At 42.3% G+C, this 27148-nt stretch overlaps 1 protein-coding gene across 3 annotated transcripts in view; it reads right to left on the bottom strand.

Annotated features, from left to right (window-relative positions):
• LOC141129483 (CD276 antigen-like) overlaps positions 1–27148 on the bottom strand; it is a 493387-nt gene that overhangs the window by 87376 nt on the left and 378863 nt on the right. For all 3 annotated transcript variants that reach the window (XM_073617540.1, XM_073617539.1, XM_073617538.1), the window contains exons 4-5: positions 23625–23957; positions 13564–13896 (exon numbers count right to left, since the gene is read on the bottom strand). In XM_073617540.1, the coding sequence (XP_073473641.1) occupies positions 13564–13896; positions 23625–23957 (666 nt within the window). The remainder of the gene's footprint in view (positions 1–13563; positions 13897–23624; positions 23958–27148) is intronic.

Below are 27148 nucleotides of genomic sequence, written 5' to 3'. Positions count from 1 at the left end.
CATAGACTTTTGAAGGGGGTTCCGTAGCTTTCGAATTTGCCGCGAACACCCCAAATTGTTTGCTATTTGGCGAACAACCGATGTTCGAGTCGAACTTACGTTTGGCTCGAACATCGGGCTTATCCCTACTCTTAACAATCCACATGTCCCCTGGCTTTATTTTTAGATCCTTCCAAAGTTTTAGGATCTGGAATTGGGGAGAAAACACATGAGTTTGTCAAAAACTTTAAAAGATCAACATCATTCTCTCTGCGAGATCCAAATGGAGGACTTCAACTGCTGAGACAAAATAAAAGCAAGTGAGTAACACACTCCCAAACAAAATCCCATAGGGAGAGAGTCCAACACCCCCTTAGGGGCTTCACAAAATATAAGAAAACATTCAGGCAAAAGTTTTCTAGTTTATGCCACGTACAAATGGTTGGACTTTCCGACGGCAAATGTGCAATTGGAGAATATTTTCAGAAATTCCGACCGTGTGTAGGCTCCATCGGACAGTTTCAATCGGAATTTCCGTCGCACAAAATTTGAGATCTGGTTCTCAAATTTTCCGACAACAAAATGCGCACGGGTAAATTCCGATCGCATGTAAACAATTCCGACGCACAAAGTGCCACGCTTGCTCAGAATAAATTACGAGATGGAAGCGCTTTGTCTGGTAAAACTAGCATTCGTAATAATGATGGCACATTCGTCACGCTGCAAATTTTGAAATCTTTTAATTCAAAGCACTCTCTTCTTCCTAATGCTAGAAGAATGAAGTTGTTTTGCTGCTCATATTCACACAGAGTTCTCTCAAACTGATTTCTTTATTATTTCTCGTGATCTCATAAATAATATTAATTTTTTTTGTCAGATCTCCATAACAATGTTTTTTTTTTTTTTTTTTATCAAGATCTGCATTTTTTTAAATTTTTCTAGTGCTCTCCATAATATTATTTCTCGTTTTGTGTGTCAAGTTACCACAACACCATTATGATTTTGTATTTTTTAACCTCAAGGAGGTTGGTTGGAGTTGGTGTCCCTTGTTAATTTGACATTGTATTTTTGAAATGTACCTGCCTACTCACAAACTGTCCTTTTTGAAGTAAAAAACATATGCAAGTATCTGTGAAAAAGAAATAGCCATTTATTCTGGGTCCTAACAAAATAAAGAGGAAGGCAACGCTGGAGAAACTGCTGAAATTGGCGAAGCCTTTGTACCCCGGGGCACACATCAATTATTTTACAGTCAAAATTGGTGGCCTGAGGAGTCCATATAATAGTGAGCACAATACGGTCCAGGACTACAAGAGATTAGGAACAGCAGCAGATGACATATCTGTCCCCAGGCTGTGGTCATACCACAGCCTGCATCTTTTGCCAGACCAGACTGAACCCAGGCCATCACTCTTTGGTCTTCCTTACACGCTTCCTTCCAGGCTGTGGCTCTGGTGTTGGAGTTGTGGAGGAGGAGGACCATGGTTGAACTCACAAATGTGGCTTTGGCTTGTGAGTTTGCCCCCTTAACCCCTTATTTAGGGCTTGCAAGATCACTTCCTCAGAGAAGAGGCGTTGGCCCTCCTCCATTTCCAGCATTTTGCAGGCTGTCATGTAGGCATAGTCCTCTTGAACACTGGGGGGGGGGGGTTCTGAGGGCTGTAGTAGCCTTCAGAAATAGGCCAATTGCTGCCTCCTTCAGGTTACTCCTCTTCATGGAACTTTTTTGGAGAAGGCCGAGGGGAGGGACCTGTGATTCGGACAGGCTACTGGGCCCGGCCACCTCTTGGCTGCCACTATCCACGGCCTGGCGGAGGCTTTCCTGTGTATGAAAAAGAGACATAGTTTTAGTTTTTGGTTCATCAATCACACACAATTTTCAGCTCATGACTGTTGCAAATTGAATGTTAATAAATAGAAAAGACTATCATTCTGACCCCAGCATTTTTCATTCTTGTCCCAATCATTTGTGGCCACTACTGTATTGATATGTAAAACACTTTGTGAAATCAGAAATTATTTATCAAAACTAACATATATTTAACATCATTAATTTGACAAAGAGAAATATTTTGAAGAATGCTATACCTGACTCAAGCTGGGCTCCTCCACATGTTGCTGCCTGGAAGGCCCAGGTTGGTCCTCAGAAGCCTCAGCTGGGGGGGGAAGGAAACGTGGAAGGAAGACTGGAGAGTGCTGGAATGGGTTCAATCTGGCCTGGCAGAAAATGCAGTCTGTCATAGTACCACAGCCTGGGTACATAAATGTCATCTGCTGCTCCTGATCTCAGGGAATCCTGGACCTTCTTGCGCTCCCTATTATAAGTGCTCCTCATGCCACCAATAAGGGCCTTCAAATAGGGGATGTCTGCCGTGGGGATCACCAGCTTCACAAATTCCAGCAATTGATCCAGCGCAAACTTGATTCAGTGTAAGGAGAGGACACTCAGCAGCTGTTTACACATCTGGACACAGGAGCACTAGTGTGGGACACCAAAATCAAACTTTTTGGGGTGTCCCACACAGGTGCTCCAGTGGATACTATAGGGGTGTTTACATGTGTGATACTTTAACAAAAAAGGTAAGTATTCCAGCTTTAGAAAGGAAATAAAATGTTCTTCAGCTTGGAACTCTGCCAAAACAGACAATTGCGTGACACTTCCGAGCAACGTTTCATATTCCTATTTCTGCCATCAAATATCTGTGTACGAGGCATACCTATTTTTTATTCACATAGAGGAGAAAAGACTCCGGACATCTGAGGAAACCAGGGACTCCCCACCTTCTAAAGAAGGGAAAATCCCCACACCACAAGCAGAGGATGAGGAGGGAGAGGTTTATGAAGTGGGCGAAATTGTCACCACAACAGGTGAGTGTCTGAGACCACAGTTTCAGGTAAGAGATTTGTTCCTGCATATTTCTAATACATGGTGTGTTTTTTCTTTTAGGTGATGTGGATGTTGTGGAAGAAGAATCTCATTTCACCAGTGAAAGTGCCCAGATCCTCATGGTGGAGAGAATGGGGTGCAATCCTGATTTCAAAAATATAAAGGAAAATATCAATGATGTTCAAAAAAAAAAATGAAGAACATCACTGATGTTTCAGGCAGAATCTAAAACACACAAAAATTGTACAGTTTTCTCGTGTATTTTTTAAAAACCTTTAAAGTATTTTAAAAGCCAAATTTTGAAGATGCACACAGTGTGTCAACATGTGCTATCTGCCATCACGGGATATCAATGAACGCGTTTTGTGGGTGCAACCCCTTCCTCCCAACTCAATTAGGTGAGAGGAAGGGGTTGCACCCCAAAACACGTCCATTGATCCCCCATGATGGGAACTAGCACATGTTGACATTAGGCATGGGATCAGGAGGGAAATCCCCAGTTTGAAGCCCAATTTGTGTGAAACAAAAAAAATATACACCAACGATGTTGGTTTGTTCCAAAACCCTTTTCTAACGCACATGTGAATGTGCTTTGACTAAAATGTGTGGCTTCTTCTTTCAATGCTCAATAGCAATTTTTGTAGTAAGTTGATGCTTACAGTGAATATGGGGGTTATTTACTAAAGGCAAATCCACTTTGCACTACAAGTGCACTTTCAGTGCAGTTTCAGGTGCACTTTTAAGTGCACTTGGCGTGCAAAGTGGAATTTCCTTTAGTAAATAACTCCCACAGTGCTTTCTAATTTGCCACCATCATGCCATTTTCATGACTCCACAAAATTCATTCTTGGTGCTGAAAATGATGAATATTTTTGTCAGTAATGCATTACATACATTAACAACAAATACAAGGTGTGTGTGTAGCAGACCCACAACATAATAATAGTTCGCTGAAGAAGAAATTGTCACCTCATGTATCAAATAAATTACAGTTGCACTATTGATGAAAATGTCCAAAAAGAAGCCCATTGGAGAACCTAGGAGACAGCTAGACAGCTAAAAGAAACCCTGGCAGTAAATCAAAGAAAACCTTCTTTCAGTTTAAGTTAAAAAATTTAGGATAAAATGTTTCTTAGTTTCTGGCATATCAATGGCCCCCCTACCCGCAATGTACTCAACATACTTCTATCTTACTTCGCGGGCGCTTTGGGGGGGCAAGCCAGGGCGGCCAGCTTCAAGAGCTGTCAGGGTTTCTTGTTGAAGTCCGGCCTCAGGCCCAACTGAGGCCACATAGTTCATTGAATTTCTCCTTAAAGAGTTGTGTTGAATGCAGCATGCAAGGATTACATGGTTAGGTTTATATTCTGCCATGTTGATTGGCATAAGGAATAGGCGGAACCGGCTGGCCATTATCCCAAAAATGTTCTCAACCACTCTTCTGGCTCTGGCCAGATGGTAGTTATAAACCCTGTGGCCTGGAGTGAGGGTCCTCATGGCTTCAAAACGGTCGGCTGGTCAGAACGAACTAACAGAAAGCACTGAAAAACAGATACGAGCAGACAAGAACGCACTAAAGATCAAATACGTAATAGAAATACAAACCCACAAGCACATGCTGAAGAGCAGTAACGATCGTGAAAGCAGGAGGCTGAAAAGTGCGAATTGTCTGTCACCAAACTTCTACTAACAGGATATTAGCGGAAGGAGCCCAAAGAGTGGTACACTTGGTATTGAACTTCCTTTTTCTAGTGCCGTCGTATGTGTTGTACGTTACCGCGTTCTTGACGTTTGGAAATTCCGATAACTTTGTGCGATCGTGTGTATGCAAGACAAGTTTGAGCCAACATCCGTCGGAAAAAAACATGGATTTTGTTGTCGGAATGTGCGATCATGTGTACGCAGCATTACTCTTTTTCCGCTACATTGTAGACAGTAGGGAGTGTAAAAATAAAACCTCAAAACTTCTAGTTTAAAAAACTTCTAGTTTCCTATAAAAATGATTTCCTCTATTACTCTCTGTAGATTCTGCACTCTGTACTTACAAACTACTTCTGATAACACTTTTTACTGTGGCCTTTGCAGTAGCATTTGCCACTGGACATCCAGAAAACATGTCCATACAGACAAAATGCATACTGGTAAGATCCTGACTTGGGCATCTGGATATATCTTTTTGTAATCTCTGTAAGGGATGTTCAGCTTTTGGTAACACCTTTGGTAACAGTTAAAACAAGAAGTGGTATGTTAAAAAAACAACTGTGGAGAACCCTGGCTCTATCCCACGCTCGTTTACTAAGGCAGCCATAACTGCTTGTGACTGATGACACAGTCCATGTGTCAAGCTGGAGGGAAAAGAGTGGCTGGCAGACATAAAAGATCACCTTTTTCCAAAGTCCTGTTTCATAAGAAGTTGCCCCCTGTGGACCACTTGTTCTTCTCGTTCTGGGGTACTTAAAGTTGAATTATTAATCCCAGCTATACTGGGCCAGAACTAGGTTGGAATCTGTGAGTTGCACAGACCCATCAAGTGTCCGGGGATGTAAAGCAACATCCTTAGTCACCTGGTCTGCTTCCATGTGTGAGTTTTAATGTTAGTATGGCTACCTCAGCAAGAACCTGGAAGGCTGAAAACAGCCAATCAAATTAACTCAACATACTTGATTGGTTTACCTGCCGAAGTAAAAACAAACTTCTGGCCCTTCAAATGGAACCAAAAGCTCTCTATATCTCGACGATCTATATGAATATATATATACTCTTTTTATAGCTCACAGGCTCTTTGCTAAAACATGGAGCTCTGCTTCTTGAGCTAGGGAAAAAGGATCCAATGACTCTGAATACAGAGTATCCTTCTGGGTGATAAACTGCATACTCAGTATAAAACCTGGAAAAACTCTACAAAAAATGAAACATCTGGGTCAATAAACAATTATTGAGAAGTGTATACTGCACTGGGTGACAGCAGCTGATTCCTACATCATCAATGTAACACATGTGGGCTTCCTTTGTCTCCAGCCTCCTCCAATAGGGGCAGTAAGGTGTCTGGATTTAAATGTACGCATTTTTCATTGTTAGATTTGTACCAAAACAAACCAAACAAATTCATATTTTGAACCTTTCATTAGACAAACATTTAACTTTGTCTAATAGCACCTTTGCATAAAGCTACAGCTCTGATATATTGGGGTGAACCCTTCATTACTGGGTCCAGCTTGCATTAATATATTACAATGGCTTGTTTTCTATCATGCTCTTTGTGTAAGAACTCCAGTTTCATGTTTCAAAAAGACAACTTTTTCCTGGCAATATTATAATTTCTCATTGCTTGCTCTGTTGTTAGTTTTAGCTAGATAACACAAGTCCTAGGTTTCCATCTGACATTATTTTCCTGATGTCATAACATAATAAATGATAACAATACCCTGCAGTCATACAGAGATGTCCAATAAATCCAAAGTATTCTTCTGCTTATACCACGGCATTTACAAGGTAAAGGGGCACATCATTTCACAATCCACACATTCTGCTTTGGATTTCAAAAATAAATAAAAACAAAAGGACCAACAATCTGTATATGACAGAACAGAAAGCTTTCAGCCACATCAAAAACTATACAATTGGCTGCAGGTGGCATCTACCCTAACAGGTTGTGTGGACTTGATGTGATGGGTCTGTTATATTTAAATTGTATTTATGATTACTCTCACGTCATGGACCACACATCAAGTTATTATCAGACCTTTAGATTTCCTTTTTGTAGAAAAACCCCCTATGTATCCCATCCATCTTGGCTTTGTTAATTATGGCAGCTGTATTCCAATTAACAACCTCAACTTAATCTTTTTTTTTTTCACTCAATAAGGGTGTATTGTATAAATGTAAAATTACAAAATTGTTATCTTAATCTAAACTAATCCCATTTTACAAATTTCCCCAATAACCTGGATTTCATTTCCAACCAAAGGTTGTCTAAACCAGTTACAATATATCTATATCATTAATAAAATTGTTAAACTCATATTAGAAATGAATACTCAAGTGATAATTTCAATATCACACCCTATTACTAATATAAATCCACAGATATATTTCCTTAAAGGAGGACATTTTACTTAGATTCCCTTTTTTAAATGCACTGTTTCCATTATCAAAGGATATTCAATTTGTGTAATACACAGTTAAATGTAACCTTCATTTTACCATGTTTGGAAAACAGACTAAAAATAATTGTGATCACATTGTTTATCATTAGATTAAATAACCTGGCACATTTTGTTATAAATGTTTTGTCTAAAAAACTGAAATTGGCATGGTGTCCTTCCAGCTTATCACTGATCTCTCATCCCAGCTACATTCTTTCATGAGAGCACAAAGGACAGGGTCAAAGGGGGTCAAAGGAGATTGTAAAGGAAATTTGTAAGTTCTGTATATAATTGTATTCTATTTTGTATGTATTGTACACTGCCCTCACTGTGCACACAGCACTAATAATGTTTTCATTACATGTTTGCATTCTTTCGAGTTCTGATCAGAAAAATCAGAATTAGTCTGCCTATGTTATGCCCCTTGTTACCATAAAATTACAATTGTAATATTAATGTGATACCTACGTAATCATGTGTATAAAAACCTTAAATTGCATCATAATAAAGCAGAACAGATATTTGGAAAGATGCGGAGTGTATCTTTTGTGTCTGTTCCCTACTGCAGTAGTTATTATTCATTTGGAACCAATAATCAATATGAGGATAGGAGTTGCCTATCTACAAATTTTCATGTCAGATGGTGACCTTTGCCTAGGCGGGGATTTACAGGTGACCCTGAGAATCCAAAACGAGGAGCTTGAGACGATCTGGGAATTTCTGATAATCAGCTGGCTGAGGTAAGCCTTTTGCTTACATTTGAGTTATCAGACTTCCTTGATCGGTAAGGCATTTTTGGGACAAAGGGTATCTATTTTACTCCCCTTATTCGAACTGTATTGATTGGTGGTTATATGTTATGTTGTCACTGTCTACTGTCCATCGGAGTGTTACAGTCAGGTCCATAAATATTGGGACATCGACACAATTCTAGTCTTTTTGGCTCTATACACCACCACAATGGATTTGAAATGAAACGAACAAGATGTGCTTTAACTGCAGACTTTCAGCTTTAATTTGAGGATATTTGCATCAAAATCAGGTGAACAGTGTAGGAATTACAACAGTTTGTATATGTGCCTCCCACTTTTTAAGAGACAAAAAGTAATGGGACAATTGGCTGCTCAGCTGTGTGTTATTCCCTGATTATCCCATTTACAAGGAGCAGATAAAAGGTCCAGAGATAATTTCAAGTGTGCTATTTGCATTTGGAATCTGTTGCTATCAACTCTCAATATGAGATCCAAAGAGCTGTCACTATCAGGGAAGCAAGCCATCATTAGGCTGAAAAAACAAAACAAACCCATCAGAGAGATAGCAAAAACATTAGGTGTGGCCAAATCAACTGTTTGGAACATCCTTAAAAGAAAGAACGCATCGGTGAGCTAGACAACACCAAAAGACCCCAAGACCACGGAAAACAACTGTGGTGGATGACCGAAGAATTCTTTCCCTGGTGAAGAAAACACCCTTCACAACAGTTGGCCAGATGAAGAACACTCTCCAGGAGGTAGGTGTACGTGTGTCAAAGTCAACAATCAAGAGAAGACTTTACCAGAGTAAATACAGAGGGTTCACCACAAGATGTAAACCATTGGTGAGCCTCAAAAACAGGAAGACCAGATTAGAGTTTTCCAAACAACATCTAAAAAGCCTTCACACTTCTGGAACAACATCCTATGGACAGATGAGACCAAGATCAACTTGTACCAGAGTGATGGGAAGAGAAGAGTATGGAGAAGGAAAGGAACTGCTCATGATCCAAAGCATACCACCTCATCAGGGAAGCATGGTGGTGGTAGTGTCATGGCGTGGGCATGTATTACTGCCAATGGAACTGGTTCTCTTGTATTTATTGATGATGTGACTGCTGACAAAAGCAGCAGGATGAATTCTGAAGTGTTTCGGGCAATATTATCTGCTTATATTCAGCAAAATGCTTCAGAACTCATTGGACGGCGCTTCACAGTGCAGATGGACAATGACCCGAAGCATACTGCGAAAGCATCCAAAGAGTTTTTTAAGGGAAAGAAGTGGAATGTTATGCAATGGTCAAGTCAATCACCTGACCTGAATCCGATTGAGCATGCATTTCACTTGCTGAAGACAAAACTGAAGGGAAAATGCCCCAAGAACAAGCAGGAACTGAAGACAGTTGCAGTAGAGGCCTGGCAGAGCATCACCAGGGATGAAACCCAGCGTCTGGTGATGTCTATGCGTTCCAGACTTCAGGCTGTAATTGACTGCAAAGGATTTGCAACCAAGTATTAAAAAGTGAAAGTTTGATGGATGATTGTTAATCTGTCCCATTACTTTTGGTCCCTTAAAAAGTGGGAGGCACATATACAAACTGTTGTAATTCCTACACCGTTCACCTGATTTGGATGTAAATACCCTCAAATTAAAGCTGAAAGTCTGCAGTTAAAGGACATCTTGTTCGTTTCATTTCAAATCCATTGTGGTGGTGTATAGAGCCAAAAAGATTAGAATTGTGTTGATGTCCCAATATTTATGGACCTGACTGTATAGATAAGAAAAGGAAGAATAGTGCTGTTCACAGGTATATGTACACATATACACATCTGCTAGATAAAGTAGTTTAGAGCAGCCCTCAAATTTTCCACTAACCTACTCACAGTTTGCCAGTGGAAAATGAGGTCTGGCGAGGAGCTGGGCTGCCTGGGAGCGGGGAAGAGAGTACCGCCATCAGGCGGGGATGAATGGGAGCCGTTCTCACAGGGGCTGTGTGTGACGGTGCGCGGACTGCAATTGTAATGTAAGCTGATACAGCAGGCAAACCACGCTCTGTGATCAAGCCGGCTCTCCTCTTCCTCCACGCTATAATGATCCGGCCGCCATCTCTGCATGGGTGAGGCTGCATGATGAACACAGGTGAGGCTGCATGATGGACACAGGTGAGGCTGCATGATGGACACAGGTGAGGCTGCATGATGGACACAGGTGAGGCTGCATGATGGACACAGGTGAGGCTGCATGATGGACACAGGTGAGGCTGCGTTGATGGACACGGGTGAGGCTGCGTTGATGGACACGGGTGAGGCTGCGTTGATGGACACGGGTGAGGCTGCAATGATGGACACGGGTGAGGCTGCAATGATGGACACGGGTGAGGCTGCAATGATGGACACAAGTGAGGCTGCAATGATGGACACGGGTAAGGTTGCGTTGATGGACACGGGTGAGGCTGCGTTGATGGACACGGTTGAGGCTGCGTTGATGGACACGGTTGAGGCTGCGTTGATGGACACGGGTGAGGCTGCAATGATGGACACGGGTGAGGCTGCAATGATGGACACGGGTGAGGCTGCAATGATGGACACGGGTGAGGCTGCAATGATGGACACGGGTGAGGCTGCAATGATGGACACGGGTAAGGCTGCGTTGATGGACACGGGTGAGGCTGCGTTGATGGACACGGGTGAGGCTGCGTTGATGGACACGGGTGAGGCTGCGTTGATGGACACGGTTGAGGCTGCAATGATGGACACGGGTGAGGCTGCAATGATGGACACGGGTGAGGCTGCAATGATGGACACGGGTGAGGCTGCAATGATGGACACGGGTGAGGCTGCAATGATGGACACGGGTGAGGCTGCAATGATGGACACGGTTGAGGCTGCAATGATGGACACGGGTGAGTCTGCGTTGATGGACACGGGTGAGTCTGCGTTGATGGACACGGGTGAGGCTGCAATGATGGACACGGGTGAGGCTGCAATGATGGACACGGGTGAGGCTGCAATGATGGACACGGGTGAGGCTGCAATGATGGACACGGGTGAGGCTGCAATGATGGACACGGGTGAGGCTGCAATGATGGACATGGGTGAGGCTGCAATGATGGACACGGGTGAGGCTGCAATGATGGACACGGGTGAGGCTGCGTTGATGGACACGGGTGAGGCTGCATTGATGGCCACGGTGATAAAGTTGTTGTTAATATTTATTTGTGTAACTTAATTCTGCATAAAATATTTAAGTGTCATTTCATGAGAATTTTTTGAGGTTGTGCATAGGGGCAGGATTAGGGGCGGGGCATGGAAGGGGTTGGGTGGGGCAACTGGTGGCGAGTAACCCTTAAGGCCTGGGTAGTAGCTCAGGACTTGAAATTTTGAGCCCTGGTTAAGAGGCAAGAGGGTATAGGCACATGTAGAGAAGAGAGAAGACTGGCCAGTCATTATGGGCATTAAATTAAGTAAGGGAATGAAGAGTAAGAGACCCTCAAAAATGCCCAGCGCAAGAGGAGCGCTATAAAATATTTGAACCGAAGGTGCGGTTCTGCCTGTACCGAGCCCCTAGATAAATGGTTAAAGTGGACAGGGATCCACAATGGGTAACTGGTTTACCCCCAAAGTCCACAGGGACTAAGAATCATGCAGAGTAAAGAGCTAGAGAAACAGCTATATATGTGAGCAGGATGGATCAAGGGTGACAATTAACACTAGACAGAAAGGGACATTTTGATGTTAAGTTGTGGGATGAATTTGGGGTCAGGCACTACAACTATAAAGTAAAAACAGAATACTTTATATGTTGTCAGAGAGGGAAGATGGGATGAGCACTATGGCTGCCTGTCTGATCATAGAAGCTAGAGTATGTGAAGTATGGGATTACAATAGGGATGAGCCTGATGTTCGAGTCGAACAGCGAACAATTTGGGGTGTTCGCGGCAAATTTGAAAGCCGCGGAACACCCTTTAAAAGTCTATGGGAGAAATCAAAAGTGCTAATATTAAAGGTTTATATGCATGGTATTGTCATAAAAAAGTCAGAGGGGGGCGGGGTCACCCGGAGACGTCACCGTGTGGCCCCCCCTCAGTTATAAAAGAACTGTCAAAACGAAGACGCGTCATGCGGTGGAGGGCCTCTCATGGAAGCAGGTCGGTCGTGTTTTTTTTTTTTTAGTGGTCCGTCGATGAAGCAAGAGGAGGAAGACTTCGTGGGACAGTTTTTTTTTTATTTTTTAATAAAGGACTTGTCCCCAAGCCATGTCATGTAATTTTTACCATTTTCACACTTTTTTTGTTAAATGGTAGGGGTACATTTGCACCCCGTTACCATTTCACACGGGGGGGGAGGCCGGGATCTGGGGGTCCCTTTGTTAAAGGTGGCTTCCAGATTCTGATAAGCCCCCCGCCCGCAGACCCCCACAACCACCGGGCAAGGGTTGTGGGGATGAGACCCTTGTCCCCATCAACATGGGGACAAGGTGCTTTGGGGGGCTACCCCAAAGCACCCTCCCCATGTTGAGGGCATGTGGCCTGGAACGGTTAAGGATGGTGGGGGCGCTCTCTCGTCCCCCCACTTTTCCTGCGGCCTGCCAGGTTGCGTGCTCGGATAAGGGTCTGGTATGGATTTTTGGGGGGACGCCCATGCAATTTTTTAAAAAATTTTGGCACAGGGTTCCCCTTAATATCCATACCAGACCTGAAGGGCCTGGTATGGAATTTGAGGGGACCCCCACGCAATTTTGTTTTTAAATTTTGGTTCGGGGTTCCCCTTAAAATTCATACCAGACCCAAAGGGTCTGGTAATGGACTGTGGGGGAACCCCATGTCCTTTTTTTCAATTACTTTTATCTGTATTGCCGGGACCGACAATTCATTATAGCCGCGAGTACTTTTAAATGACTTTTTTCCTTTAGAAATGTCATTTTGCTCTTGGACTGAAACATGTGCTACTTACAGGCATACTATAGACACCCCCCCAGGTACAGAATTTAAAGGAATATTTCCCTTTTATTGTTTCACTTTAAGCATTATTAAAATCACTGCTCCCGAAAAAACAGACGTTTTTAAAACTTTTTTTTCGCATTGATACATGTCCCCTGGGGCAGGACCCGGGTCCCCAAACACTTTTTATGACAATAACTTGCATATAAGCCATTAAAATTAGCACTTTCAATTTTTCATGTTCGTGTCCCATAGACTTTAACGGTGTTCGAACAAATCTTTTGCCTGTTCCCATGTTCTGCTGAGAACCGAATCGGGGGGTGTTCGGCTCATCCCTAGATTACAATACTTGATATGAAAAGGATATCAGAACAAAATAAGGAAAGCAGAATTTAAGCAGGGATATATTAAAGATAGTTAAAAGAAAGTGAGAGAATGATATGCATGTGTTGTGTACAAATGGGAAAAATGTAAGCGATTTTAGGGAGATGCTATTGTATGTGTGTGAATGCTGGAACCTTTAGTTCTATCTCTTGTGTGTGTCATGTATGCAGATGTTATATTCCATAGTGCACTGCTGTGTGTTATGTTCCTCAGTACCTCCAAGATCCCTACTTCCTTTGTGATAACTGGTCAGCTGTAGCATGCAAGGGTGCATTTGAGGGCCGGAACCTGGGAACTGTTCTGCCCATCACATCAGGGTGCTCCGGTGAATACTGTGACTTAAACAAACCACTATCATATGTGAAGGCTGCATGGTGGGCCCACAATCCGCAGCCATATATGACAGTATAGAGTTGATGAAATGGGAAGCTAGAAAAGCTCTGTATTTTAGGCCAAAGACTAGGTGGAGCAGAACTTACTGTCTATGGTTAGGTCCACCTTCTTGTCCCCATGACCTTTTCCATTGGCTGCTTTGCAGTAATAAGTTCCTTTGTCATTGAAGGTGACCTCTCGCAGTATCAGGTCCACTCTTCCGTGGGAGAAATCTTCAGACAATTTTGTGCGTCCCGTGTAGCTTATATCTTGTTCTTTGAGATTATCCCGGCCTTCTGTAAACATGTGTGCAATCATTCTTCTTCCATCCTTATCATTCTTCTCCCAGACCACGGTCAGACCTTCCTGCCCACGTATAAAGGGAAACGAGCACCAGAGGGTGACATTGGCATATAGCAAAGCAACCACGTCAGTACCATCTGTGGAGGAGAACAGAAATATTTGCTAAATGAATCCTTCGTACAATCAGCCTCATTCTCATGGAGATCATCTCTCACATGATCTCCATTTCTTTAAGAAATGTGTACATACAGTATATATATGATCATTTTCAGTTTTGTATCTAACCGTAGTAGCTGAACTGACCTGGACATTTTATAGATAGGTAACTCCTATCCTCATATTGATTAGTGGTTCCAAATTAATAATAACTACTGCAGTAGGGAACAGACACAAAAGATACACACTGCATCTTTCCAAATAACTGTTGTGCTTTATTATGACACAATTGAAGGTTTTTATACACATGATTACGTAGGTATCACATTAATATTACAATTGTACATTTATGGTAACAAGGGGTGTAATTAGGGAGACTAATTCTAATCAGCACTCGAAAGAATGCAAACATGTAATGAAAACATTATTAGTGCCGTGTGCACAGTGAGGGCAGTGTGCAATACATACAAAATACAATACAATTATATACAGAACTTACAAATTTCCTTTACAATCTCCTCTCTTTTGATCAATACTTTGATTACTAACCATACCTGCTACTACCTTTAACCTGGAACCTCCACACACTTAGGTGGAGGTAGTCCTAGCCAAAGAGGCAAAACTACATTGTGGAGAATATAATAGCTGAGCAGCTTTTTTATTACAAAATGACTTTTCATTGTGAAAAACAAATATGATTGATAAGACATATTTACAGAGTACTGGCTGTACACTCCTGTGGCCAGAATGGCCTTCTAGCTGAATTGTGGACATGCTGACTTATCAGCACATGTAAACACAGACAATTCTACATAAAATGGAAGATGTACAAAAGACAAATATGACTTCAACATGGCTAAACTACTATTCAAATCACATATATATATATATATATATATATATATATATATATATATATATATCCCTTACAATTAAAGTATTTGAATAAATAGTACCCTAGACTGTGATCGCAAGAGGGAAACAAATCACACACAGAGATTTCTTTAATCTAATCATTTTTGCAGTGTCTGGTGTGGATTCAGGTGACTTTTCCTCCAAGTTTTGCACAACTGTACATGAAATAGATGCTCTATTGAGTCTCCAAACATTTCCTTATATATAAATGTCTCTTAACAATCCATAAGTCACCTGGCTTTATGTCAGGCCACCTGAGACCAGGTGACAGATGCACTCCGTAGGAGTCGGAAGTGCACCGCTAAGATAGTGGACCCTACGGCTGACTGCTGCGGATTGTACCCAGGGAGGTTCAGGAAGCAGGTCTACTGGATCACTAACACAGATCCAAGTGGGAGCTAGAGCATAGATTCCCAGAGCGCGGAGTCTAAGAGCCAGCAGGTGTTCACCAGAGCCTCTAGTGGTGAGGATGGACTGCGCTGCAGTCTGGCTCCAGGTCACGGCCCCCAGGGTCTCACAGCTCACGCTCACGGTAGACTACAGGAGAAGTAAGCAGCAGGCTGGAACAACAAGGATAGTAAAGGAATAAGGCAGAGGTCAGGGTGACTGGCATACAGGAACAACAGAGTACACGCCAAAGGTTCAGGGTTACAGACAAACAGCAATAGCCGGGGACCTGCTAAAGTCGGTAACAGAGCCAAACGAGGAGCACACGGCAAGCAGGAAACAGGAAGCCAAACACACAATGGATACACAATGGTTGATCAGCACTGCTGGCTTGCAGTGCACAGGTTAATATAGGGTTCCCTGATAGGGCCTGGGGTGTAGCCATGCTTAGAGGAGAGGTTATAAAAACAGCCAGGTTAGAGTGGCTGGCCTCTTAGTCTGAACACATGAGATGAGGTAAGCTGACAGAGAAAGATTACTGCATAACCATGACACTTGCTTTTTAGATCCTTCCAAACTTTTGGGATCTAGAATTGGGGAGAAAACACATAAATGAGTTTGTCAAAAACCTTAAAAGATCAGCAACATTCTCTCTGTGAGATCCGAATGGAGGACTTCAGCTGCTGAATCAAAATATAAGAAAGTGAGTAACACACTCCCAAACCAAATCCCATAGGGAGAGAGTCCAACATCCCCTTAGAGGCTTGATAAAATAGAAGAAAACATTCAGGCAAAAGTTTTCTAGTTTCTTACTCTTTTTTCTGCTACATTGTACAGTAGGGAGTGTAAAAATAAAACCTCAAAACTTCTAGTAAGGACTCTCCTATAAAATGATTTCCTCTATTACTCTCTGTAGATTCTGCACTCTGTACTTACAAACTACTTCTGATAACACTTTTTACTGTGGCCTTTGCAGTAGAATTTGCCACTGGACATCCAGAAAACATGTCCATACAGACAAAATGCATACTTGTAAGATCCTGATTTGGGCAATTGGATATATACAGGTATATAGGATATAGGTAAAACAAGAAGTGGTATGTTATAAAAACAACTGTGGAGAACCCTGGCTCTATCCCACGCTCATTTACTAAGGCAGCCATAACTGCTTGTGACTGATGACACGGTCCATGTGTCAAGCTGGAGGGAAAAGAGTGGCTGACAGACATAAATGATCACATTTTTCCAAAGTCCTGTTTCATAAGAAGTTGCCCCCTGTGGACCACTTGTTCTTCTCGTTCTGGGGTCCTTAAAGTTGAATTATTAATACCAGCTATACTGGGCCAGAACTAGGGTAGAATCTGTGAGTTGCACAGACCCATCAAGTGTCCGGGGCTGTAAATGCAGCATCCTTAGTCGCCTGATCTGCTTCCATGTGTGAGTTTTATTGTTAGTATGGCTACCTCAGCAAGAACCTGGAAGGCTGAAAATAGCCGATCAAAATAACTTAGCATGCTTGGTTGGTTTACCTGCCGAAGTAAAAACAAACTTCTGGCTCTTCAAATGGAACCAAAAGCTCTTTATATCTCGACTATCTATATGAATATATATATTCTTTTTATAGCTCACAGGCTTTGCTAAAACATGAAGCTCTGCTTCTTGAGCTGGGGAAAAAGGATCCAATGACTCTGAATACAGATATCTCTTAGGTACCTCTTACAGGTATCCTTCTGGGTGATAAACTGCATACTCAGTATAAAACCGGGAATAACTCTACAAAAAATGAAATACCTGGATCGATAAACCGTTATTGAGAAGTGTATACTGCACTGGGCTCACATCAGCTGATTCCTACATCATCAATGTAACACATGTGGTTTTCCTTTGTCTCCAGCCTCCTCCAATAGAGGCAATAAGATGGCTGGATACAAATATACGCATTTTTCATTGTTAGATTTGTACCAAAACAAATTCATATTTTGAACCTTTCATTAGACAAACATTTAGTTAGTTGTATATTTTTCTGCGCAGAATGTGGGACCATTAAAAATTTTATGTTTGACCAAAATAATCTCTGTAACTTTGTCTAATAGCACCTTTGCATAAAGCTACAGCTCTGATATATCGGGGTGAACCCTTCATTACTGGGTCCTGCTTGCATTAATATATTACAATGGCTTGTTTTCTATCATGCTGTTTGTGTAAGAACTCCAGTTTTATAATTCAAAAAGACAACCTTTTCATGGCAATATTATAATTTCTTATTGCTTGCTCTGTTGTTAGTTTTAGCTAGATAACACAAGTCCTTAGTTTCCATCTGACATTATTTTCCTGATGTCATAACATATTAAATGATAACAATACATTGCGGTCATGCAGAGATGTCCAATAAATCCAAAATATTCTTCTGCTTATACCACGGCATTTACAAGGTAAAGGGGCACATCATTTCACAACCCACACATTCTGCTCTGGATTTCAAAAATAAAAATAAATAAAAACAAAAGGACCAACAATGTGTATGTAGCACTAACCCCCATAGGAGCTGCTGATAAATGTTCAATCCTGCACCCTGCCTATCAACCCCAGGAACAGTCTCAGCCCCTCTGGCACACCTGTATGATGATATTAATGTAAGACCCAGCAATATAGAGAACAACAGCAAAAATACACCATACAGTACATTTACCGTGACCTTGGTACCCGTCACTGCACCAGCTGTAATAAAAATAGATACTCACACATGGTATCAATTAACCATCTGAAAGTTTACTGAGATAGAAGTTTAACAGAATGAACAGTGTGATAACTCAGAGACAGTAAATGTCAATATAACAGTCAATGTGAATGTGAAACTGTATTCAAGAATCACCATAGATAGCATATGCAAACAGGTGCACAGTAGGACAGGTACTCAATATTATTCAACAGCTACATTGAGCACCTTCCCACTGAAACCTCCGAGCACACACACATCCCGATACTTCAGTACAATGCTATGCACATGCAACAGCACAATACAATATATTTATGTCCTGTAGTCAAGGGCTCCCCCTAGGTGGTAATGCAATGTTCCAGATGCAAAGTAAGTGGTGATAAAAGTTCCTTGTCTTCAGAGTCTTCGCTAGCTTATGATAATAGACTGCAGTATTTGTAAATCCGAACGGGAAACACGTAGAGAACAACTGTTTAATAAGGAGGTGCTGATAATTGTGTACAGTGGAACCTCGGTTTTTATTTCTAAAAATCCTAACTTGGTTTGCGAGTGTTGTCTCGCAAAACGAGCAGGATTCAGGCCAAAAGCGATGTGCAGTACTGCCTTTGGCCTGAGGTGGGGGGGGGGGGCGCCAGAGCCGAACAGCGCCGATCGTGGGCGTTCGGAAATGCACAGAAAGGCCCGAGGACAGTTCGGCTGACCTCGGAAAGGCTCGTGAACGGAGTCTTTCCGAGGTTTGCCGAGGTCAGCAGAAGTGTGTTCGAGCCTTTTCGGCCATTTCCGAGGCTCTCCGGCGCCCCCCGCCTCTGGCCGCATGCGGTATTGCATCCCATTGAAGTCAATGCGGAACAAATTATAAATTAGTTTCCATTGACATCAATGGGAAAACTCGCTTTGATATGTGAGTACTTTGGATTACGAGCATACTCCTGGAACGGAATATGCTCGTAAGCCGAGGTTCCACTGTACTTGTAAATATAAGGCCCTTATATCACTTCCTCCTTAGCAGTGAGTGTAATTTTGCATGTACTTTATAGTATAGAGAAACAAATGTTAAAGTTCCACTGCATATGGCCTGTGAATAAGTGAGATTACTTCTGTGGGACTACAGGTCTCACCAGCAGTCTGTAAGCAAATCACACAGTAACAGTGCACTCTACTGATCTGGGCAAGTGCCCGCGCACCACAACAGGTCAAGATGCTTGTAAGGCTCCTTCCCTGGTATCTCAGTCCGATCCAAACTGGCGCCGTTACACCGCACCGCTCTTTTCTTGTGGCTGGTGGCTGGAATGCAGGCAACCTTCAGAAATCTTGGGTCCTCAGATCCGTCTGCACGCTGATCCAGCTGGCTGTGCTCTGGAACCCCTCAAAGGCCGATCAATTCTGCTCCGCGCCTCTCAGGTCGCAGTCTCCCGGCCACACACACGGACCTCATTGCAGGCAGGTATTGAATGGCGTCCCAAGAGAGCGAAAAGCATGGCCATGCTGTTCCTTTTTTCACCTTACCCAGCAGGTTGTTCTGTGACTTGGCCTTGTGGGTCAGTGAACTGGGCATTGTGGGTCAGTAGTTTCTTTCTCATTAAACCACAACTCACCTAATGCTTTGCAGCGCTTGTTTTCTCAAGAATTAAAAGAAAAGTCTTTACAGCATTAAAAGGTCACTAGAGGGAGCCAAACTCTTACTTAAGGAACAACACATTATTTAGCATGATAACTTGGTCACGACCCCTGCGCTACATGCATATGACAGAACAGAAAGCTCTCAGCCACATCAAAAACTATACAACTGGCTGCAGGTGGCATCTATCCTAACAGGGTGTGTGGACTTGATGTGATGGGTCTGTTATATTTAAATGTTATTTATGATTACTCTCACATCATGGACCACACATCAAGTTATTATCAGAACTTTAGATTTCATTTTTGTAGAAAAACTTCTCATGTATCCCATCCATCTTGGCTTTGTTAACTATTATGGCATCTGTATTCCAATTAACAACCTCATCTTAATCTTTTTTTTTTCACTCAATAAGGGTCTATTGTATAAATGTGAAATTACAAAATTGTTATCTTAATCTAAACTAATCCCATCTTACAAATTTCCCCAATAACCTGGATTTAATTTCCAACCAAAGATTGTCTAAACCAGTTACAATACCATATTTATCGGCATATAACACGCACTTTTTCCCCCTGAAAATCAGGGGAAAATCGTGGGTGCGTGTTATAGGCCGACCCCCCCCCCCAATTTTGTGTGATCAGAGCGATCGTGGCGATTGCCGCGATCGCCGCCGACATACACAACCGTGTGTAAATTCAAATATGGCGCCGAGACTGCAGGGACTCGGTGGAGCCGAGATACACATACCCGAGAGTCCTCGGCTTTTCTCGGCGCCGCTTACAGTCCCGCCTATAGGGCGGGACTGTAAGCGGCACCGAGAAAAGCCGAGGACTCTCGGGTATGTGTATCTCGGCTCTGCCAAGTCCCTGCAGTCTCGGCGCCATATTTGAATTTACACACGGCAGTGTATGTCGGCAGGGATTGCGGCGATCCCACAAAGCTGCACTGGGGCAAGGCTGCACTGGGGCAAAGCTGCACTGGGGCAAAGCTGCACTAACATGGCTGCACTGACAAGGCTGCACTGGGGCAAAGCTGCACTGACAAGGCTGCAATGGACACTGGGGCAAGGCTGCACTGACAATTCTGCACTGGGGCAAAGCTACACTGACAAGGCTGCAATAGACACTGGAGCAAGGCTGCACTGACACTGAAAAGGCTGCAGATGGACACCGATAACGCTGCATTGATGGGCATTTTAATGTAAGTTTTTCTTCCTTAAACTTTACTCCTAAAAGTTTTTTTTCTTAAAATTCCCTCCTAAACTTGGGGTGCGTGTTATACGCCGGCGCGTGTTATACGCCGATAAATACGGTATATCTATATTATTAATAAAATTGTTAAACTCATATTAGAAATGAATACTCAAGTGATTATCTCAATATCACAATAATAATAAATAACATATATCCACAGATATATTTCCTTAAAGGAGGACATTTTACTTAGATCCCCTTTTTTAAATGCACTGTTTCCACTATCAAAGGATATTCAATTTGTGTAATACACAGTTAAATGTAACCTTCATTTTACCATGTTTGGAAAACAGATTCAAAATAATTGTGATCACATTGTTTATCATTAGATTAATTAACCCGGCACATTTTGTTATAAATGTTTTGTCTAAAAAACTGAAATTGGCATGGTGTCCTTCCAGCCTATCACTGATTACTCATCCCAGCTACATTCTTTCATGAGAGCACAAAGGACGGGGTCAAAGGAGATTGTAAAGGAAACTTGTAAGTTCTGTAAATAATTGTATTCTATTTTGTATGCATCGCACACTGCCCTCACTGTGCACACAGCACTAATAATGTTTTCATTACATGTTTGCATTCTTTCGAGTCCTGATTAGAGTTAGTCTGCCTATGTTCGCCCCTTGTTACCATAAATGTACAATTGTAATATTAATGTGATACCTACGTAATCATGTGTATAAAAACCTTCAATTGTGTCATAATAAAGCAGAACAGTTATTTGGAAAGATGCAGAGTGTATCTTTTGTGTCTGTTCCCTACTGCAGTAGTTATTATTAATTTGGAACCACTAATCAATATGAGGATAGGAGTGGCCTATCTATAAATTTCCATGTCAGATGTCGAGCTTTGCTTAGGAGGGACTTTACAGGTGACCCTGAGAATCCGAAACGAGGAGCTTGAGACGATCCGGGAATTTCTGATAATCAGCCGGCTGAGGTAAGCCTTTTGCTTACATTTGAGTTATCAGACTTCCTTGATCAGTAAGGCATTTTCTGGACAAAGGGTACCTATTTTACTCCCCTTAATCGAACTGTATTGATTGGTGGTTATATGTTATGTTGTCCCTGTCTATTGTCCATAGGAGTGTTATAGATAAGGGAAGAATAGTGCTGTTCACAGGTATATGTAGTACATCTGCTAGATAAAGTAGTTTAGAGGCAAGAGGGTATAGGCACACGTAGAGAAGACTGGCCAGTCATTATGGACATTAAAGTGGATGTAAACCCAATGTCATCCTTTCTAAACTCCTGCCATAGGGGTTATCTATAAGGATAGACACGCCTCCTGCATATATCTTTACCTGTCAAATGTCTCCCCTCTGTCTGTTATTAGACCCGAAAAACTGCATATTCTGTGGGTGGGTCTGTTGTCTGGAGCTCGGTGGGTGGAGTCATGATGTCAGTAGACTCCCCGCCCACCTCTACACTCCCCGCCCACATCTACACTCCCCTTGTCAATATGCATTTTCTCCTGTGTATTTCTGACACTGAACTTCTGCTATGATCTCTAACATCCAGTGAAAAGACAGGAAAGTAACCACATGACTTCAGCATGCCAAATTATGCTGAGGTGTGGAACATCCAATCCTGGCAGAGCAGCAGAAGAAAGGAGTGGGAGGGAATTAAAAAATAATGCCTGTGTCTTAGGCTAGTGCATGAGATGTAAATCACCTGTCACTCACAGCAAGGGGGAGGATTTGACAAATTTTTTCTCTGTTTGTCAAGATTTATCTCACTGAACAATAAAAGAGGAATGGCTCAGTGATGGATTAACTCTTTGTGGCAAGACTGGGCTCAAATGATAGGAAATCTTATACTCTACCTTATGACATAAAAAAAAAAATTGGGTTTATATCCACTTTAAATTAAGTAAGGGAATGAAGGGTAAGAGACCCTCAAAAATGCCCAGCTCAAGAGGAGCGCTATAAAATATATGATCTGAAGCTGCAGGTCCGCCTATACTGAGTCCCTAGATAAAGTGATTAAAGTGGACAGGGATCCACAATGAGTAACTGGGTTACCCCCAAAGTCCACAGGGACTAAGAATCATGCAGAATAAACAGCTGGAGAAAAAGCTATCTATGTGAGCAGGATGGATCAAGGGTGACAATTAATACTAGAAAGAAAGGGACATTTGGATGTTAAGTTGTGGGATGAATTTGGGGTCAGGCACTACAACTAGTAAAGTAAAAACAGAATACTGTATATGTTGTCAGAGAGGGAAGATAGGATGAGCACTATGGCTGCCCGTCTGATCATAGAATCATAGAAGCTAGAGTATGTGAAGTATGGGATTACAATACTTGGGATGCAAAGGATATCAGAACAAAATAAGGAAAGCAGAATTTAAGCAGGGAAATATGAAAGACTTAATACAAAGTGAGAGAATGATATGCATGTGTTGTGTACAAATGGGAAAAATGTAAGCGATTTTAGAGAGATACTCGTGTATGTGTGTGAATGCTGGAACCTTTAGTTCTATCTGTTGTGTGTGTCATGTATGCAGATGTTATATTTCATAGTGCACTCCTGTGTGTTAAGTACCTCAGTACCTCCAAGATCCCTACTTCCTTTGTGATAACTGGTCAGCTGTAGCATGCAAGGGTGCATTTGAGGGCCGAAACCTGGGAGCTGTTCTGCCTATCACATCAGGGTGCTCTGGTGAATACTGCGACTTAAACACACCACTATCATATGTGCAGGCTGCATGGTGGGCCCACAATCCGCAGCCATATATGACAGTATAGAGTTGATGAAATGGGAAGCTAGAAAAGCTCTGTATTTTAGGCCAAAGGCTAGGTGGAGCAGAACTTACTGTCTATGGTTAGGTCCACCTGCTTGTCCCCGTGACCTTTTCTATTGGCTGCTCTGCAGAAATAAGTTCCATTGTCATTGAAGGTGACCTCTCGCAGTGTCAGGTCCACTCTTCCATAGGAGAAATCTTCAGACAATTCTGTGCGTCCCGTGTAGCTTATATCTTGTTCTTTGAGATCATTCTGGCCTTCTGTAAACTTGTGTGCAATCAGCCATCTTCCATCCTGATCATTCTTCTCCCAGACCACTGACAGACCTTCCTGCCCACGTATGAAGGGAAACGAGCACCGGAGGGTGACAGTGGCATTGAGAGAAGCAACCACGTCAGTCTTATCTGTAGAGGACAACAGAAATATTTGCTAAAAATGAATCCTTCATACAATCAGCCTCATTCTGGATATCTCTCACATGATCTCCATTTGTTACATTGTGTAATGACTAGTATTTTTTCTGTTATAACACTAAGAAATGTGTACATACAATATATATATATATATGATCATTTTCAATTTTGTATCAAACCGTAGTGGCTGAATCAACAACCCACACATAAAGGACGTGTAATACACAACCAGACAACAGAGGGAAGGATTTGAATTCTGCCTGGCCGATTCCTTGAAAATGGTGGAGATTCAGGATATTGTCCTGTGGCCAGGAAGGATTTTATGCAGTGGTCAGGAAGTAAATTGTTCTGTGTCCAAGAGGGATATTGTCTGGTGGTCAGAAAAGATATTGGCCTGTGTCCAAGAAGAATAATATCCAGTGGCCAGGAAGGATATTATACAGTTGTCAGGAAGTAAATTTTTCTATGGCCAAGAGGGATATTGCCTGATGGCCAGAAAGGGTTTATGGTGGCCAGAAAGGATATTGCTTGGCAACCAGAAAGGGTGTATGGTGTCCAGGAAGAGTGTATGGTGGCCAGGAAGAATGTATGGTGGCCAGGAAGAGTGTATGGTGGCCAGGAAGAGTGTATGGTGGCCAGGAAGAGTGTATGGTGGCCAGGAAGAGTGTTGTCTGGTGGACAGAAAGGCTGTATGGTGGCCAGAAAGGGTGTATGGTGGTGGCCAGAAAGGGTGTATGGTGGTGGCCAGAAAGGGTGTATGGTGGTGGCCAGAAAGGGTGTATGGTTGTGGCCAGAAAGGGTGTATGGTTGTGGCCAGAAAGGGTGTATGGTTGTGGCCAGAAAGGGTGTATGGTTGTGGCCAGAAAGGGTGTATGGTTGTGGCCAGAAAGGATATTGTCCTGGGGTGGAGGTGGCATTACAGTGATGTCACTGCCTTCTCTATATTGCAAAAAATGAGTAGTTTCTGTCTCCTTTGTCGGTTGGAATTGCAGAAGTGGAAGCTATAATAGAAAAGTCTTCCTAATTCCAGAGAGATAAAAAAAAGTCAGTCAGTGATTCAGTTTAACAGCATCTACCAACATAGGTGTGCGCAGCCTATTACATTAGGGTGTGTACCCCTAAACGGAAGAGGCTCTGGTGGTGGCAGGCAGTTGATTGGGAGCATATTATGTTACACCCTAAATAAAGGTGTAACGTGTTCCTAAAGTTGAATATAGCCTTTAATATAATGGGGGCATTTGCACTGGCTACTGGCACCCCACCTGGTGTTGCACCTGGATAATGCTAATGCACATGGGGGGTGGATTAGGGTGTGCCTAGGCACCCCCGGCACACCCTGTGCGCACGCCTATGTCTACCAACAAACTGAAATTCCACTTCTTACAAAAAGCGTCATTAGATTTATTATCCTTTGGAATTTTAGAAAAATAATTCCCTCATTACCACACATTAGGGAAATAGATGATGAATCAAACAACAAATCAGGAAGGAAATCTATATTTCCTCAGAACCGTCCAGATATACTGTATGTAACAATCTGCACAATTAAGCATTTTCATGAATCAATAGAAACATTGATTCAAGGTGTAGCCTCTTATCATCTGACTGGAACTTAGCCTATAGGAAGGACACAATGTGGTACTAATCTGAAGATACAAAAGTCTTCTATCCAAAGCCATAGACAGCATTGTGCTCATTGGTGCATAGGTACAGCATTAGCTGAAAGTGCCGTAACACATGGCAACCAATTAGAATTTAAAAGAGATCTAAAAAGGCAAAACTTTTTTATCTTGTTGTTGGAAAGATTGGTAAAAGGTTAGAACCCCTGTCAGGGTTTTCTGCTGACCAGGACTCCCAGGAGATTTACCCTCACTTCCTGTCCTGGGGACAACCTATTGTCCACACAGGAAGTGAATCTCTCCAACGGAACTGCTGTAAAACGTGACAGGAGTTTCAATCGTCCCCACTCAATTCATAACTTAAAAAAAAAAAGTTTTTAGCATAGATATATTTTAATTAACTAAAGCCACACAAGAGCAGGATGAATTCTGATCGGTTCCTTTGGGTTATACTTTACACATAAACTAATCAAATCTTGATGACTCTAAGCAGAGAACAAAAATGCCATATATTGCAGCTCATCAGTGCTTAGGCATGGTGGCTGCATTGGTTTTCTTTTTTTTCAGGCCTTTTTCAGACCGTTATTTTCACCTGGTGACCTGTCTTAGGGTGACAACACCCACTCACCTTACTGAATTAGGAGAACATAAACAGGACAGGACTAAAGAACACCCCCTGCTCTTCTCAATATTTGGATAATATTGGATTTACGGATTTATGGCAGGACCAACAGGTATATTTTTTTGTATTTATGAAACATATAATAAAACACTTTCGATCATATATTTGACAGACCAACATACTTGCCTGGCATGGCATTGATGGTTTTGGGTCATCCTGTCCCTGGGGCAGCAAAACCAGCACTCCAGGCACATTGGTTGACTATGTTATTCTGGCTGCTTCTCCTCTCTGTCCAGAGCTCTTGCTGCACTTTGTTTTCACAGCTCCTCTAAGGCGTTTGCCTTCATTGTCCTTGTTGGTTGCTATGCTCTCATTCAGGTAACTCTAAGTCGCATAGATATGAACTCATAGGAAAACATGGGGTGCGAGTTGTCTTGCGACTTTGGGGTCCATGACAATTCGCACATGTGTAAATGGGGCCTAAGTATTGGACAGACAGTTCCAGTAAGGAACATACTTGGCCCGGACTGGATTCCATAGTTGCGCGCATTTGGGCAACTTGGATGTGACTTGTTGTCTCTCTGCAAAGTCGGACCCCACTGTTACATGTAAAACATTCAGGTATAACTTTCATACAACTTTTGAGGGTTAACATTGAAGTCTATGGCCCTCAATTTGCATGAAAGTCAGACAAAAGTAGTGCATGAACTACTTTAAGTCGCACATACATGAATGGTTATCATAGGAAAACATGAGAAACAACTTGTCATGTGACTTTAATGTCCAAAGTCGTATGACAAGTCACACAAGTGTGATTGGGGTGTAACTCCCATTCAACTGTCCAGGGATTCATTTACATCGAGTTATAGCCCAAAACTATCTCTGTAATGAGTATGCTTGAGAATAGATATGACCAGCCATGCGCCTTGCCCCTAATCTAT

This window comes from Aquarana catesbeiana, linkage group LG02 (genome assembly GCF_042186555.1).
Source record: "Aquarana catesbeiana isolate 2022-GZ linkage group LG02, ASM4218655v1, whole genome shotgun sequence".
NCBI lineage: Eukaryota > Metazoa > Chordata > Amphibia > Anura > Ranidae > Aquarana > Aquarana catesbeiana.
This window is presented reverse-complemented; position numbering and strand designations above follow the sequence as displayed.